We start from the raw sequence: 13379 nt of genomic DNA on the forward strand, positions 1-13379 counted from the left end.
CCAAATTAGATAAATTTTCTGAAATTTGGTACATAACTTCTTTATAGCATTGATAACAACATATCACAAGTTCCTGGCAATCATCCTGCCACTATGTCCATTATGAAAAATGACGTAGTAGAAATTCAAGTTTTGAAGAAATAGAGGAACTAATTCACAAAAAGCTGAAAACAACTAAAAACAGCTTCTTGGAAAATGTTAGTACTAAGTTTCTCTGTAATTATGTTTATTATTTAGGATTGGCTACTGTGTTCTCTGTTCATGGTGGTTCTAATTTCAGTCATCTGGCTACATCGATGGGTGTCGATTAGTAGTTTGGGTCATATGCTATGCTGTGTTACTGTGTGCAGTTTAGGTTCAGTTTGCACTACTTGTGTTGGAGGTTGTGCACCAGGTCTGCATTTTTAATTTTTGCATCCGGGATCTTTTGAACTACAGAGTTCCATGTGGCGTGTGCTTGTCCATTGTCTAAGTTTAGTGTCGGGTTCCGCTGGATGATTCCAAGCGTTTCTTTCATGGTATTCTCTGGGAAGGAACCTGTGGGGTGAAGTAAAGATGTGACAGATGGAATGGCCTGTGATGTTAAAGTCTGATCTTTGTGCTTCTTTCCTGGAATTGCTTAGGTGTGTCTCATTAATTCTTGTACTGTGCAGACGTTCTTGTCCATGTAAAAAGTCAGGATTAGCATGTTGCTGTGTACACACTGGTGGATGCAAGCTTTGGTAAGTAGTATCTCTTGAAGTTTGGTAGGGCTTATCCAATCTTGAGTTACTGGTTTGTGTGCTACTTTGATGTTGAATAGTTTGAGTGTCTTGGATGGTCTGCCTGATGTGAGGTGATATGGAAATGCAATGCGTTTGGGTTCTTGGTTTGGATCATCTTTGTGAGTGTCTTAACTGTGCTTCAGCTTTTGTAAACCACATTGGCAGCTGTCATTCAGTGTGTCCATTGTTCAGATTCCATCTTAGAGGCTATCTTCCATGGAACTGTGTGTGAATGCTCTTCTGTAAAGGTTGAACCACATTCTGGTTTTCTTTTTTTTTTGGGGGGGGGGCGTTGGATTTACTATGAATGTACACTGCTTGAGCTTAGTTTTCTGTACACAGAAATGTTGAATTTGTCTTGGTGGCATTGGATATTGAGGTGGTCATTCTGAGGTGAATTTTATGTTGGAGTATATGTTGTTGAGGACTGTTAACAAGTGGTTTAAGTAGTCGTCATCCTACCTGATTCTCTATCATGAGTACGAGTTTCTATTTGTGCTGCACATGTAGCTGTTGTTTCGTAGAGCATACACAGTTACACATGGTCATATCATAGACATCATTACAGTGTATGGTTAGGCCAATTGATTGGTGATGATGGTTGTATGTCTCAGTTTGCTCTGAACACCAAACATGTTCAAGACACTTGAAAAGCCCGTCAAGTGGGAAATCAGACCCGTAGTCAATTTTTGAGTGCATTTTAAGTGCGACTTTGTGTTCGTAATCACTTTTGTGAAGTATACATTAAACACATGATAAGCAGTAGTCTGTAAGGATGAGCTGATAATATAGTATGGAGATTTGGTCCTGCATGCTGTTAGGAGATTTCTATGACTTGGATCTACAGAAATGTGTGTCTGGTTTTGATAAGTGCCTTAACAAGTTTATTGTGTTAAAGAGTCTAACCTTAAAAAAATTATGGCAAATTTGTCTCTTTCTTTTTAAAACAACCTACTGGAACTTATTATGTGTAATAAATATGCTGGAACCCCAATTTTACATTCCTGTATTTACAATTTTTTCTGCAGTGTACATTCAATCCTCATTGTCCAATACAGCATATAAATTTATAATACTTTCCCGGATTTTACATTTTTCCACATTTTAAATGTTTTTATGTTGGACCCCTGAAAAACGTAAAATTGAGGTTCCACTGTATGTATTTTTATAATGATTTAACACTACATGTTACAATGAATAAATGACTAATGTATGTTAATGACAGATCTGATTGCTCAGTCTACATGGTACTACTCAGTTTTTCTTCTTCTGAAGATTAGTACTGAAATTTGTAACACTTATTGAAAATAATGTTTCTGTTATTTATTATTGATTTTTAACTAAACACATGTTCTTTTGTGTGGCACTTGTTAAAAAGAATGAATTTACAACACTAACATTGTTAGAGGAATTGCATTTTGTGGGAAGATTAGGTTTTGAATTTCGAACACTTATTAAAAATAATGTTTTTTTGATTATTATTGATTTTTAACCACATACTTGCTATTACTTACGTGAAATTTAAAAGATTTCGTAATTCATTTCATGAATGAATGAAGACAGTGGATCTTCGAAATTGATAGGATTGAACCATTAAATTGTGCAACGCGGAATTACGAAATCTTTTAAATTTCACGTAAGTAATTTTAAACCGCGTTTACCGCAACCACCATGAATACTTGCTATTATTATTTAAATTGTTACAGAATATTCCAACTTAGATCACTTGTGTGAGCAAACTTGTCAGCTTTTATGACAATGTTTTTCTGACAAAACTGAACCAACAATAAAAGTATACATTTTGTGGAAACATGGTTTATTTATTTGCATCAGTAAAATAAAAATGTATACATATTTTCAATTTAAAACCAGGTCAAAAGGACGCATCTGTCATTACCAGGTTAAGGTGTTAATTGTCTCTGTAGTTCATTCAGTATGTCATTTGAAGAACTAATCTATTGACTTTAGTGTATGTCATTGATTATAACATGCATGCTTTTCAGTATTATTGGAAGTAATGTTAATGGTGGCGGACGAGGAATTAATGTAGCTGTTATAGAACCACAGCGTTTATTGATCATAGCAGTAAGAAACTTTGATACTTACGATGCTGATAGCACTGAATTAGAAGATTGGTTAGAAAATGATGTTTTACCTGGTGATATAGTTATCCTTTTCACTTTTGATGAAGCATCAAAAGGTTTTGGAAGTAATGCTAAGAAGATTCTGTATGAAATAGGTAGGTTTTGAGATGTTTAGTATGCATGCACATTTTGAAGCCCCAGCAATCACAAATCCTAAGCAGAAATGTTTTCTTTATGTTTATTTCTGTACTGTGGTGTGAGATTTTTTTACATGCATTTGTAGGTGGTGGTGTGTGTTTAGTGTTTGCATTTATTAACTCAAAGAAACCTTCAACTGCATGCATGAACATGTTAGAATTTATATGAACGACAAGTACAGGGAGGTTATTTCAGTCGTTCACCGCCAGAGTGACGGCCGTTCCGCGGACTCTTCATGCAACAGGTCCCGGCAAATTGCGTTCAGGAAGTCCGTAACAGAAACCGCTTGTTTTGTAATGTTTCCACTTTTCACAATTACAGTTACAATTACAATTGAAATAAGCACGTACCTTGTCGCACGGATGCAGGAAAAGGTGTCCTCCCAAATACAAATATTTCTGGCACCTTATTTCTGACATCTAATCTTAGATTAGTCATCGCTACTTTATTCTCAGTTGTCGCGACAGCGCCTGCAGCTTATCGGGGGTTGGGTGAGTTGTCAGCCGCGAGAGGGCGCTTCATACTGCACGTGTCGGCAGTGATGCCAACCGTAGGGACATGTCCCTACGCATAGGGACTTTTCACTAAATTTCGCCCGCGTAGGAACGTAGGGACAGATTTTGCCAAATGAGGGAAAACGTAGGTACTTTTTTCAATCTTGGTAAATTACATTTTATGAATTAGTTTATCTGGATACTTTAGCGAGGAGGAGAAAAAAGAACTAACAGATCTCCATCAGAATTTTGGAACATGTTATCGGTTACCAAAAACTTTCAAGGCAAGTTCCTTTTTGAAAACATTTCCACTCTCGCGAAAATAGTGCTAACATTGCCGCATTCTAACGCGGAAACGGAAAGAATATTTTCAATGTTAAGTGATACAAAAACAAAAAAGGGAAATAAAATGGGACCAAAATTGTTAAAGAATGCAGGAAATACAGCATCACCAACCAACATCTATCTCTTCACAGCAGCAGCATGTATGACTTCAAATAACATTATCAACAGTAAACGACTCAACGTTATTCATTAGGGGTGTGCTGGATTCTTTACTTTAAAAAGTTGTTAATTCTCGACGTTTTCTGCCTTGTAAGTTTCTGGAACTTATCGAAAGTTGTAAGTTTTTATTCTAGAAATGCAAAAACAATCACTTAAAGTGAAAATGACTTGTAAAATTCGAGATTTCCAGTGCTTCGGGAAATTTCGAACATTTCCCGTCCAGAAAATTTTCCGACTTGGTCGGGAAATTGCAAATTTTTTAGTCCCGAATGTCGGGATTTAAAAAAATTACCGTCCCGACCCAAAAAATTCTGTCCAGCACACCCCTATTATTCATTAAGGCAAGAATTTACAATACCGGACCCTTCTGTAATTTCTATGCTACGTCTTATACTCACGAAATAATTATTCGTGATTATTTATCTCAAGTTAACATGTTGGGGTGAGGGGGAAAAAATGTTCATTAACGTGTAGAAGTTGTAAAATAAGCTTTTCAATTCTCGCAATGATTCTCCGTATACAAGTATGGTAGCCATATTTGTTGATATGAACAAATTAAAATTAGTTACGCTGTCTACAGCGTTGCCACACTGTTGATTTCATACTTGGAGAGCATGGATCGTGTAAGAATGGCGGAAGAGAACAGTAAAAAAGTTGTTAATGTTGTACAGATTGTTAGGTGGAGTGTGCAGGAGGATGGCTGTGGGCTAATTAATAAACTTATGGATTTCAGTATATTGCCCAAAGAACGTGCTTACATGTGACAGCGACAATCACGATGTAGAAGAACTGATTTGATTACAGGTAAATTTGGCAACAGTACATCAATCATAAAATTGCAGGATACGAAAATGGCGTCTTCGATGATGAACGTTTGCCATTAAAGTGCTACGAAAATAATATTTTTTATCGGTTCGTAATCACAATTACCGCAAAACCATTCAGGAATAGCCCCACTGACCATTCTCGGTAAGTTTAGGTTAAGTTAGGTTAGGCAAACATAGTTAAAATTTGGGCTCGAAAAAAACATGCACGGGTAGCCCAACAAACCATTGACGGATAGCCCCACGAACCATTCAGGTACGGTTAGGTTAGGTTAGGATAGGCAAACATAGTTAAAATTTGGGGTCGTAGTAATATCAGGAATGTATATTTCGTTTTTTAAGTATTGGAAACACAAAATCTTCCGGTAAATAATAAGCAATCGTGCCGATCGCGGACCACTCATTGTCACTTATTTTGCAATTTCTACACGTGACCCCCCAAATTTTAACTTCAAATTCGTGATTAGGAGGCCTCAATTAGTGAGTATGCGAAATATTACAAAAAATCGGGGAGAGGTCCTGTATTGTAAATTCGCTCTTTCATTAATTGTGGAAGCACCGAGCAGAAAGATTTGGTAAGTAAATGTGTATATTTTATCTTCTGTTTGCATGCTCATGAGGTGTTTTTTTTTTAGTCACTTTACTTGGCGTAGGGACATTTGGTCAGTTGTAGGGACATTTTGACTACGTCTGTAGGGACATTGCCGAAAAATGGTTAGCAACACTGTCGGCTACCAGACGTCAGTGTACATTCATGTTCACTTCTGTTCATTTATCAGTACGCGTGTTGCTTATACTGTGTTATTGTAATGTGCTTACTCGTGGCCAGTGCTTTATTGTGTGTTAATTGTTATTCATTCATTACTTATGTCGTTAAACAAATATAGTCTTGAACATAGAGTTTTTATGTATGATAATTACGTGAAAACGAATTCTTGCAGAGAAGTGGTCAGGGATTACGATAGACAGGATCTCTTGAACCTAAGAAACGTGTTGTATTGCTGTTGAAGGAAGTCATTTTCAACATCTCTTATAACACAGGAGGTTAGTGATCATCATTATTATTACTTTTAAATATCATTTTACGCTTTCGGTTTGCTTTATGCGCCGGGATGCTGTCTTCCCTTTCTGTCAACTGAGGATAAAGTAGCGATGTCTAATCTAAGATTAGATGTCAGAAATAAGGTGCCAGAAATATTTGTATTTGGGAGGACACCTTTTCCTGCATCCGTGCGACAAGGTACGTGCTTATTTCAATTGTAATTGTAACTGTAATTGTGAAAAGTGGAAACATTACAAAACAAGCGGTTTCTGTTACGGACTTCCTGAACGCAATTTGCCGGGACCTGTTGCATGAAGAGTCCGCGGAACGGCCGTCACGCTGGCGGTGAACGACTGAAATAACCTCCCTGTAGTAGTGTATACTTAAATATGAGGGCTGGGCATAAGTCATGGCAATTATATTTTTTCTTAAAGTTAAAGGGTGGTACCACAATGTGATTGTATGTCCCAGAGAATATGGTACCCATAGTATGTGAACACATCACTAGATGGCAGTGTGATGAACTGTTATCATACAAAGGGCAGTGGTAACTCATTGTTGTGTCAACCACCGTGCCACGGCATGAACAATGTTTATGTATCAAAATGACCATTCTTTTCAGGAGAAATGCCAGAGTATGTCACAGGAAACTAGTGGAAACTGTGGGGAATAGTGTCCTACCAAATTATGCACCTTTTTTGTTCCTGTAAAGCTTGTAAGCTTTCTGACTGGAAGCACATGTGGCATGATGCTATCTGTAAGGATGTTTTGCTCACATCTCTATCCTACTCATGATACACATGATCTGAATTGTTCATACATTCCACAGAACCATACACTGCCCTTTTCCATTTCTATCTTTCTGATTTTCGTGTCGGTCCCGCATTCTCGCGGAAAAAAAAAAAGTTTCCATGACTTATTCCTCAACCCTCGTATATTGGTAAAAGACATAACTGTACCAGCTTCCTGCCAGTTCGTGCTGAGCCATGTGGATTCTGTTGCCAATACACTCTGCCTCAGAAGCAAGCAAGCCGTGACTCACTCAGAATTGCAAGAATTATTTTCTTTTTTCTGTGTGGTTTTACACATTCACCACAATTTCCCTCACATCTTAATGTAAAGGTTTTCATGCCAAAAACCTCTTAGAAGCACTACAAACACTAACATCACAACCAAACAAGAAAACCTTCCACGTTACACATGTATTCCATTGTGAGCACCAGCAAGGGAGAAAAGCCATAACATGCAGAAGGCCATTTGATCCCTTCAGCAGGGGTACGACAAGCTTCAGCAACATCAGTGGCCAGTTCAATGACATGGTTGGTTTTCACTGATACTGTCATCTTCTCTTTTGACAGGAAGCCAGTACACTTATGCCTTTTGCCCTGCATTATTTGTTTTAGAGAATACATAGCATGGGAGAGAAAATTGCAAACTGCTTATGTTACAGCTTTTTATATTCAACAAGAAGCTGACGTTTTCACCATGTGTGTTATTTGCCTTTCTGCATTACTGAAAACAAAAACCAAATCTATCTTGTTATGTGTTTCTTAGCTGCATGCCAATATTTGCCATGCATTATTTCAAGTAATTTATCTAATATTAAGTTTATTGAGCATGACACCCATGCTCAGCTTTTGTATATACCAACCAGTAAAATGTTCTTCAGTATCAATTTGTACTCGGAGATCTGTTATTTGGCTGGTTCAATGTCTTGTTTGAATTGTATTGTACTTGTTTTCTACACTTGATCACCCATGTTTGATGTTAATTGGGTTATTTTTTGCCTTACTTAATTGTTCCAATTTTAATTTATTATTTTTTGCGATGAACTATGATACAATTTTCAATGTAGCTTTGCATGAGTGTAGGGAGGTACGTAGGTAGGTAGATTTGTTTATACATTTCAGATTTTTTTCTGTTTCCTTTGGTTTATTACATAGGTCATAGGGACTTGTCAAGGAGATTTTTTGTGTGTAGAATTTACAACCTCTTCTTTTTGTAGCTCTGGTTGATGAGAAGATAATTCTAAAATTTATCTTCCCTCAAGAGCCTGATTCTTTCTCAAACAACAAAAAAAAAACAACTTCCAACCCTTTATGAAAGAGTTATCCTATTTTTTTATTTTTTTTGTTCCCTGTGTGAGAGGGTTTACGGGAACACTTGTATTGGCCACTAAAATTTATGATCCAAGAGTAGTGCTGTAGAGGAAGCTGATAAATTCACTGCATGGAGCACAGAATTTTCTTGACATCCAAGTTGTAGAAATGTAGCTATTGCTCCATGTGAAAATGTGGTAGAATGTCACTGACTACTAAAATAACTCGTAACCTTCTTTACGAAACTTCAGGGTCTCCCCGATGGTGCAGTGGTAGTGTCATCGCCTTGTAATCAAGGGGTCCCAGGTTTGATACCCGGTGGAGGCACATAGTAGTTCGGATCCCACTTTAAACTGTAGGTCCAGTCCCGATTAGCCTTACTGTGCATAAAGTGGACTTAAAACACCAAATCAATCAATCTTTACGAAACTTCCTAGCTACTATCCTGATAGCTTTCTTATATGTCTTTGTTCTATCCTCTGCTGTTCCTGTTTCATATCCTATATGAGTCTCCACCAAATTCCTTCCATATCTTCACCTTTTGCAATCCAACACCTGCCTTGTGACAGTAACCACTACGTCCTGAAGGACAGCAAAGTAAACAGAAGGTGACACATAGTTCCATGTGTTAAGTGCCAGTAATTTGACCATAAAAAATGCAGGGGGGGGGGTGGGATGGGAATATTTTCTTGACATGCAGTCACATTTAATATGCCCCGAATACAGGTTAAAATGGCTCAGAAGCAGAATCTCGGTGTTAATCAACATTTACTAAGAAGTCTTTTTTTTTAGTGTTTCTTATTATGCTGTGTGTGTCTTTTTTAGTGTTTTTAACAAATATGTTGCCGGCATGTGACATAAGAAGTTTTCTAGTGTCAGTTTACTAAGAAGTTTCTTCAGAATGAATCTATATTGTAACTTCAGTCTGAAGATGTATTGTATTTAAAACAAGATGTTGTACTGCTTAGTAATGCTTTCCAATAAATTATTGTTAGCTTTCGTTGAAGAACCATTCATTGGTTAGTTGATTGATTTGGTGTTTTAAGTCCACTTTATGCACAGTAAGGCTAATCGAGACTGGACCTACAGTTTAAAGCATGATTCAAACCACTATGTGCCCCCCACTGGGTATCAAACCCAGGATCCCTTGATTACAAGACGACAAAACTACCACTGCGCCGTACATATATACATTTTGCTGCTATAGAAAATCTAGTTTTATTCTTTTGTGTAATTGTTACTGTGCTGTGTTATTTTGAAATTTAACATTTTCAAAGGTAGAAATTTGATAACAAAAGTTGTGCCTCGAGAACTACCAAAGTGTTATTTGTACTGTGACTTCTGTTCACATTCAGAATCTTTCCATAATGAGGATCACCTTGTTTCCATTTTTTTCCTAATCCTTGAAGGTTTTGTTAATAAAGGGTGTCCCAAAAGTAACGCAGGATTTAAATTTACAAAATGAACCTTTATTTATACATGAATTTTCAAAGTTGTCACATACTTTGAAAGAGTAAACACACTGATTAAATATGGAAAATAATATCTGGCAAATGTTCTCCACGTCTCATATGACACTCACACAATCTTTTGACAAAATTTGCAATCACTTTTTTTTCAGGCTTGAGGCTCAATTATTGTAATAACACGTTGGATTTCTTCTTGAAGTTCAGGAATGGTTGGTATGCATTTGCTGTAAACCTTGGACTTTACAAATCCCAAGATATAAAAGTCACACGATGTAAGATTGCATGACCTTGGTGGCCAATTGTGATCACTGTTGGCCGATATCAGCTGCCCATGAAACTCAATGGTTTGGCACGACGCATGACACGTGTCACCATCCTGCTGGAAGAATATCTCATCAACATCTAAGCCAAAGTCCATGGCTTCCACCTGAGGCCACAAAAATGCTGTTATCATCTCGCAATAACGTACACCATTGACAGTTACTCACTTCCGGACTCGTTTTCGAAAAAGTATGGGCCAATAATTTCACCATTCTAAAGTGCACAGCACACAGACACTCATTGGGAATAAATCAGCTTTTCTTCAATAACACGGGGGTTTTCTGTGCCCCAAATGCGACAGTTCTGCTTGTTTACATACCCATCCAGATGAAAATGAACTGAATCACTGAAGATGATTTTCTTATCAAAATCACCATCCACTTGCTGATTCTCCAGGACCCAATCGACGAATGCTCGTTGCTGTATGTGGTCTTGTGGCTTAACACTAGAACCTTGGCTCGGTCATTTTTGACCCAACAGCTGTTTTGATATTTTCCCACTTCATCATGTTTGAACCTGGAGTGCGATAATTACTTGACTTTTCATCAATAAAAGTCAGTAACAAACACAAGTAATTTCACTTTTCGGGGGTCAACCTCCCCTGAAAAAAATCCAGATTTACCTAGAACCACGGTTGGGTCACTTATGACCAACTACTCCCATTTTGTGATTATCAATTGAGGGGTGGAAATAGCGGCATATAAAAATAATCTCTTATGTATATTACATGTTTTATTTGTAATTTCATATGAAATGTGAAGGACAGCATATAGTATTGTGTAGTTTTACAGGGTGATGTCACATAATGAACACCCATAATAGTTTTTGGCTGTGCACTTTTTGCAAATGATTAATTACACCTACTTTCCATGTCGTACCATCTGGAGATACAATTTCTGCACCTGCAGGAAGCTGATTGAGGTTCTCAACTCCTATCTTCCTTCGTTTCTCTGCTTACTTGTTCTCTCTGTGGGCAGTGATACCAACTTGAGCAATTTCTTGACAGTTGGCAGTGGCATCCTCTTCTGGTGAGTCAACTGAATGGAGCCTCTGGTCACGTCCAATTCGATGGTCCAGAGGTGCCCCTGACCTTGAATGACCTGATCAGAGAAAATACAAATGTGAAATACGAAATTAGAAAGGGTAATTAGTTATTTTTACAGCCAATGAAAATGTACAAGACCAAATAAACACTGTGTAGATAACCTACACATATGTCTCAGACATAAGAATACACTGTGCAGTATTTTTCTAATGTGAGGTGCACGCAAATATAAATCACCTACTAAAAACTTTGAAGTCGTTTGAATGTGTATGTACCAATGTGTGGACGGGCCTTTACATATTGTTGCCTTATTTGTTTTTTCGTTGTTTCGTTTTGTTTTTGATGCAAAATGTATTTATTTCTGTATTCAGAAGTTTCAAATTAATAAATTATAATGATGACAACATGGTGAATATATATTTTACTGAAAATCTGAGATCTAAGTTCTCTCTGTAGGGTATACAAGTGATAACTCTTTTGGCATTTTATGTACAAAGAGTGTATTGTTGAAAATAGTGCCGATAGCAAAAGAAAATAACAATGCATCAGTGATAAACAATAGAAAACATAGGGTTATTTGCCAATAATTGAATAAGTTTGGGAAATATCTGCACAATTTTGAGCAGACAATAACTGGAAAAAATTTGCACTTTCTGATAATTACAATGCAAAAGAAACAATATGAGAAAATTATGAAATAAAGAATTTCAAGTACTTACCTGCTCTGTCGAGGTATCCTAGAACTCCAATTGGCATAGTATCGTCTTCAGATGACAAGTCAGATGGTAAGAGATGAGATTCTTCGTCAGACTGAAATTCTAAGGCCTCCCTTCAGATTCTTCTTCTGCAATCTCATTTAGTATGTTAAGAATTTATTTTCTTATATTAGTTCAGTAGCAAGTCATCTACGATGCCAGGCCATTGTCAAGTATTCACATGCTATTTACACAATGAGCTGTATGACAAAACAACCTACTGCACCAAACAAAATGCAAGCAGCATTCCGAAAGCGTGATTATCCAGATATGACTAAGAGCTGTTGCAGAACTCTGCTGACCCACCTGCACTGGAACCAAGGAGATGTCGTCAGATTGTGCACAAAACATGATATTTGATATATCTGGAGAAACAACAGTAAACGAATCCGATGCTGCATCAACACACTATTTTCAATGGCGGGTCAAATATGACCCATCCACAGTTCTAGGGGATAGCTGAATCGCCGCAGTTCTAGTGTTAAGCTGTTGAGTCATCTGAATCTTGTATGGGTGCATACGCAGATCTTTCGCCATAATCCGCTGCATGGTGCTCCTCGAAATGTCTAACTCAAGAGACCTGTGGCAAATTGACGTTCTCAAACACTCAGCGACACTAGCGCTCACAGCGGCAATGTTTTTGGCCGAGCATCTGGTACAAGGCCAGCCCATGGTGTAAAGACTAAAGAGGTGGATGCAAGCCGATCCTGAAAACTCTCCCTTCTGGCGCATGACGTCATCATCGTTGCAGAAGAGGACTGAAAGGAGTCCGTTCGCTTTACAGTGGAGCGTTCTTCGTGAGACAAATTTCAACTACAGACTCAATATAACTTCAAAACACGCGGAATAACCATAACCATAGTGTACTGAGCCAGGCACATATCCAAGGAGAGGTCTTAGTGGGCTCGAGCCCCCCCCCCCCCGAAAGTTTTCGGTTTACACTAGATAAAATGAGGTTTTTGGTTTCTTGTGGTGTGAAATAAGATAATGTGACGATAATTTAAGGAGAGAAATAATTATGGAGGCAATACGGAGAATGTTCTGTATCCTTGTTATTGTTAATAGTGCGTATCCAAGGTGGAAATCAAGGGGCTCAAGCCCCCCCCCCCCCCCCCATAGGATTGTTTTCTGTTTATACTACATAAAATTAGGATTTAGGCTTCTTGAATAATGTGATGATAATTTGAGAGAAATAATTATCGAGAAAAGACGGAGAATGTTCTATAACACTGTTATTGTTACTAGCGCGTATCCAAGGTGGGGTTCAGGTGGCTCGACCCCCCCCCCCAGGAAATGTTTCAGTTTACACTAGATAAAATTAGGTAATTGTCTTCTTGAATAATAGGCCTATGATGATAATTTCAGGAGAAATTATATTCGAGGCAAGACGAAGAATGTTCTATAACCCTCTTATTATTAATAGCGCGTATCCAAGGTGGGAATCAGGTGGCTCGAGCCCCCCTCCCCAGGAAAGGAAATATTTTAGTTTACACTAGATATAAGTAGGTTCTTGTCTTCTTGAATAATGTGATGATAATTTAAAGAGATACAATTATCGAGGCAAGACGAAGATTGTTCTATAACCCTGTTATTGTTAATAGCGCGTATCCAAGGTGGGAATCAGGGGGCTCGAGCCTCCCCCCCCCCCACACTCACCTTTAGGAAATATTTCTGTTTACATTAGATAAAACTAGGATTTTTTGTTTTTGAATAATGTGACGATAATTTAAGGGGAGAAATACTTATCAAGGCAAGACGGAGAATGTTCTATAACCCTGTT

At 37.7% G+C, this 13379-nt stretch overlaps 1 protein-coding gene across 2 annotated transcripts in view; it reads left to right on the forward strand.

Moving 5' to 3' along the window:
• The window catches only part of LOC145984552 (protein O-linked-mannose beta-1,2-N-acetylglucosaminyltransferase 1-like), an 86173-nt gene that overhangs the window by 23962 nt on the left and 48832 nt on the right, over window positions 1-13379 (forward strand). The window contains exon 6 of one of the 2 annotated variants that reach the window (XM_083118200.1): window positions 2768-3003. The exons of the other annotated variant lie outside the window; for it this stretch is intronic. Coding sequence (XP_082974326.1) covers window positions 2768-3003 — 236 coding nt within the window. The remainder of the gene's footprint in view (window positions 1-2767; window positions 3004-13379) is intronic. 2 annotated transcript variants of the gene reach the window in all.

This window comes from Lepisma saccharinum, chromosome 2 (genome assembly GCF_977018435.1).
Source record: "Lepisma saccharinum chromosome 2, izLepSacc3.1, whole genome shotgun sequence".
Classification (NCBI taxonomy): domain Eukaryota; kingdom Metazoa; phylum Arthropoda; class Insecta; order Zygentoma; family Lepismatidae; genus Lepisma; species Lepisma saccharinum.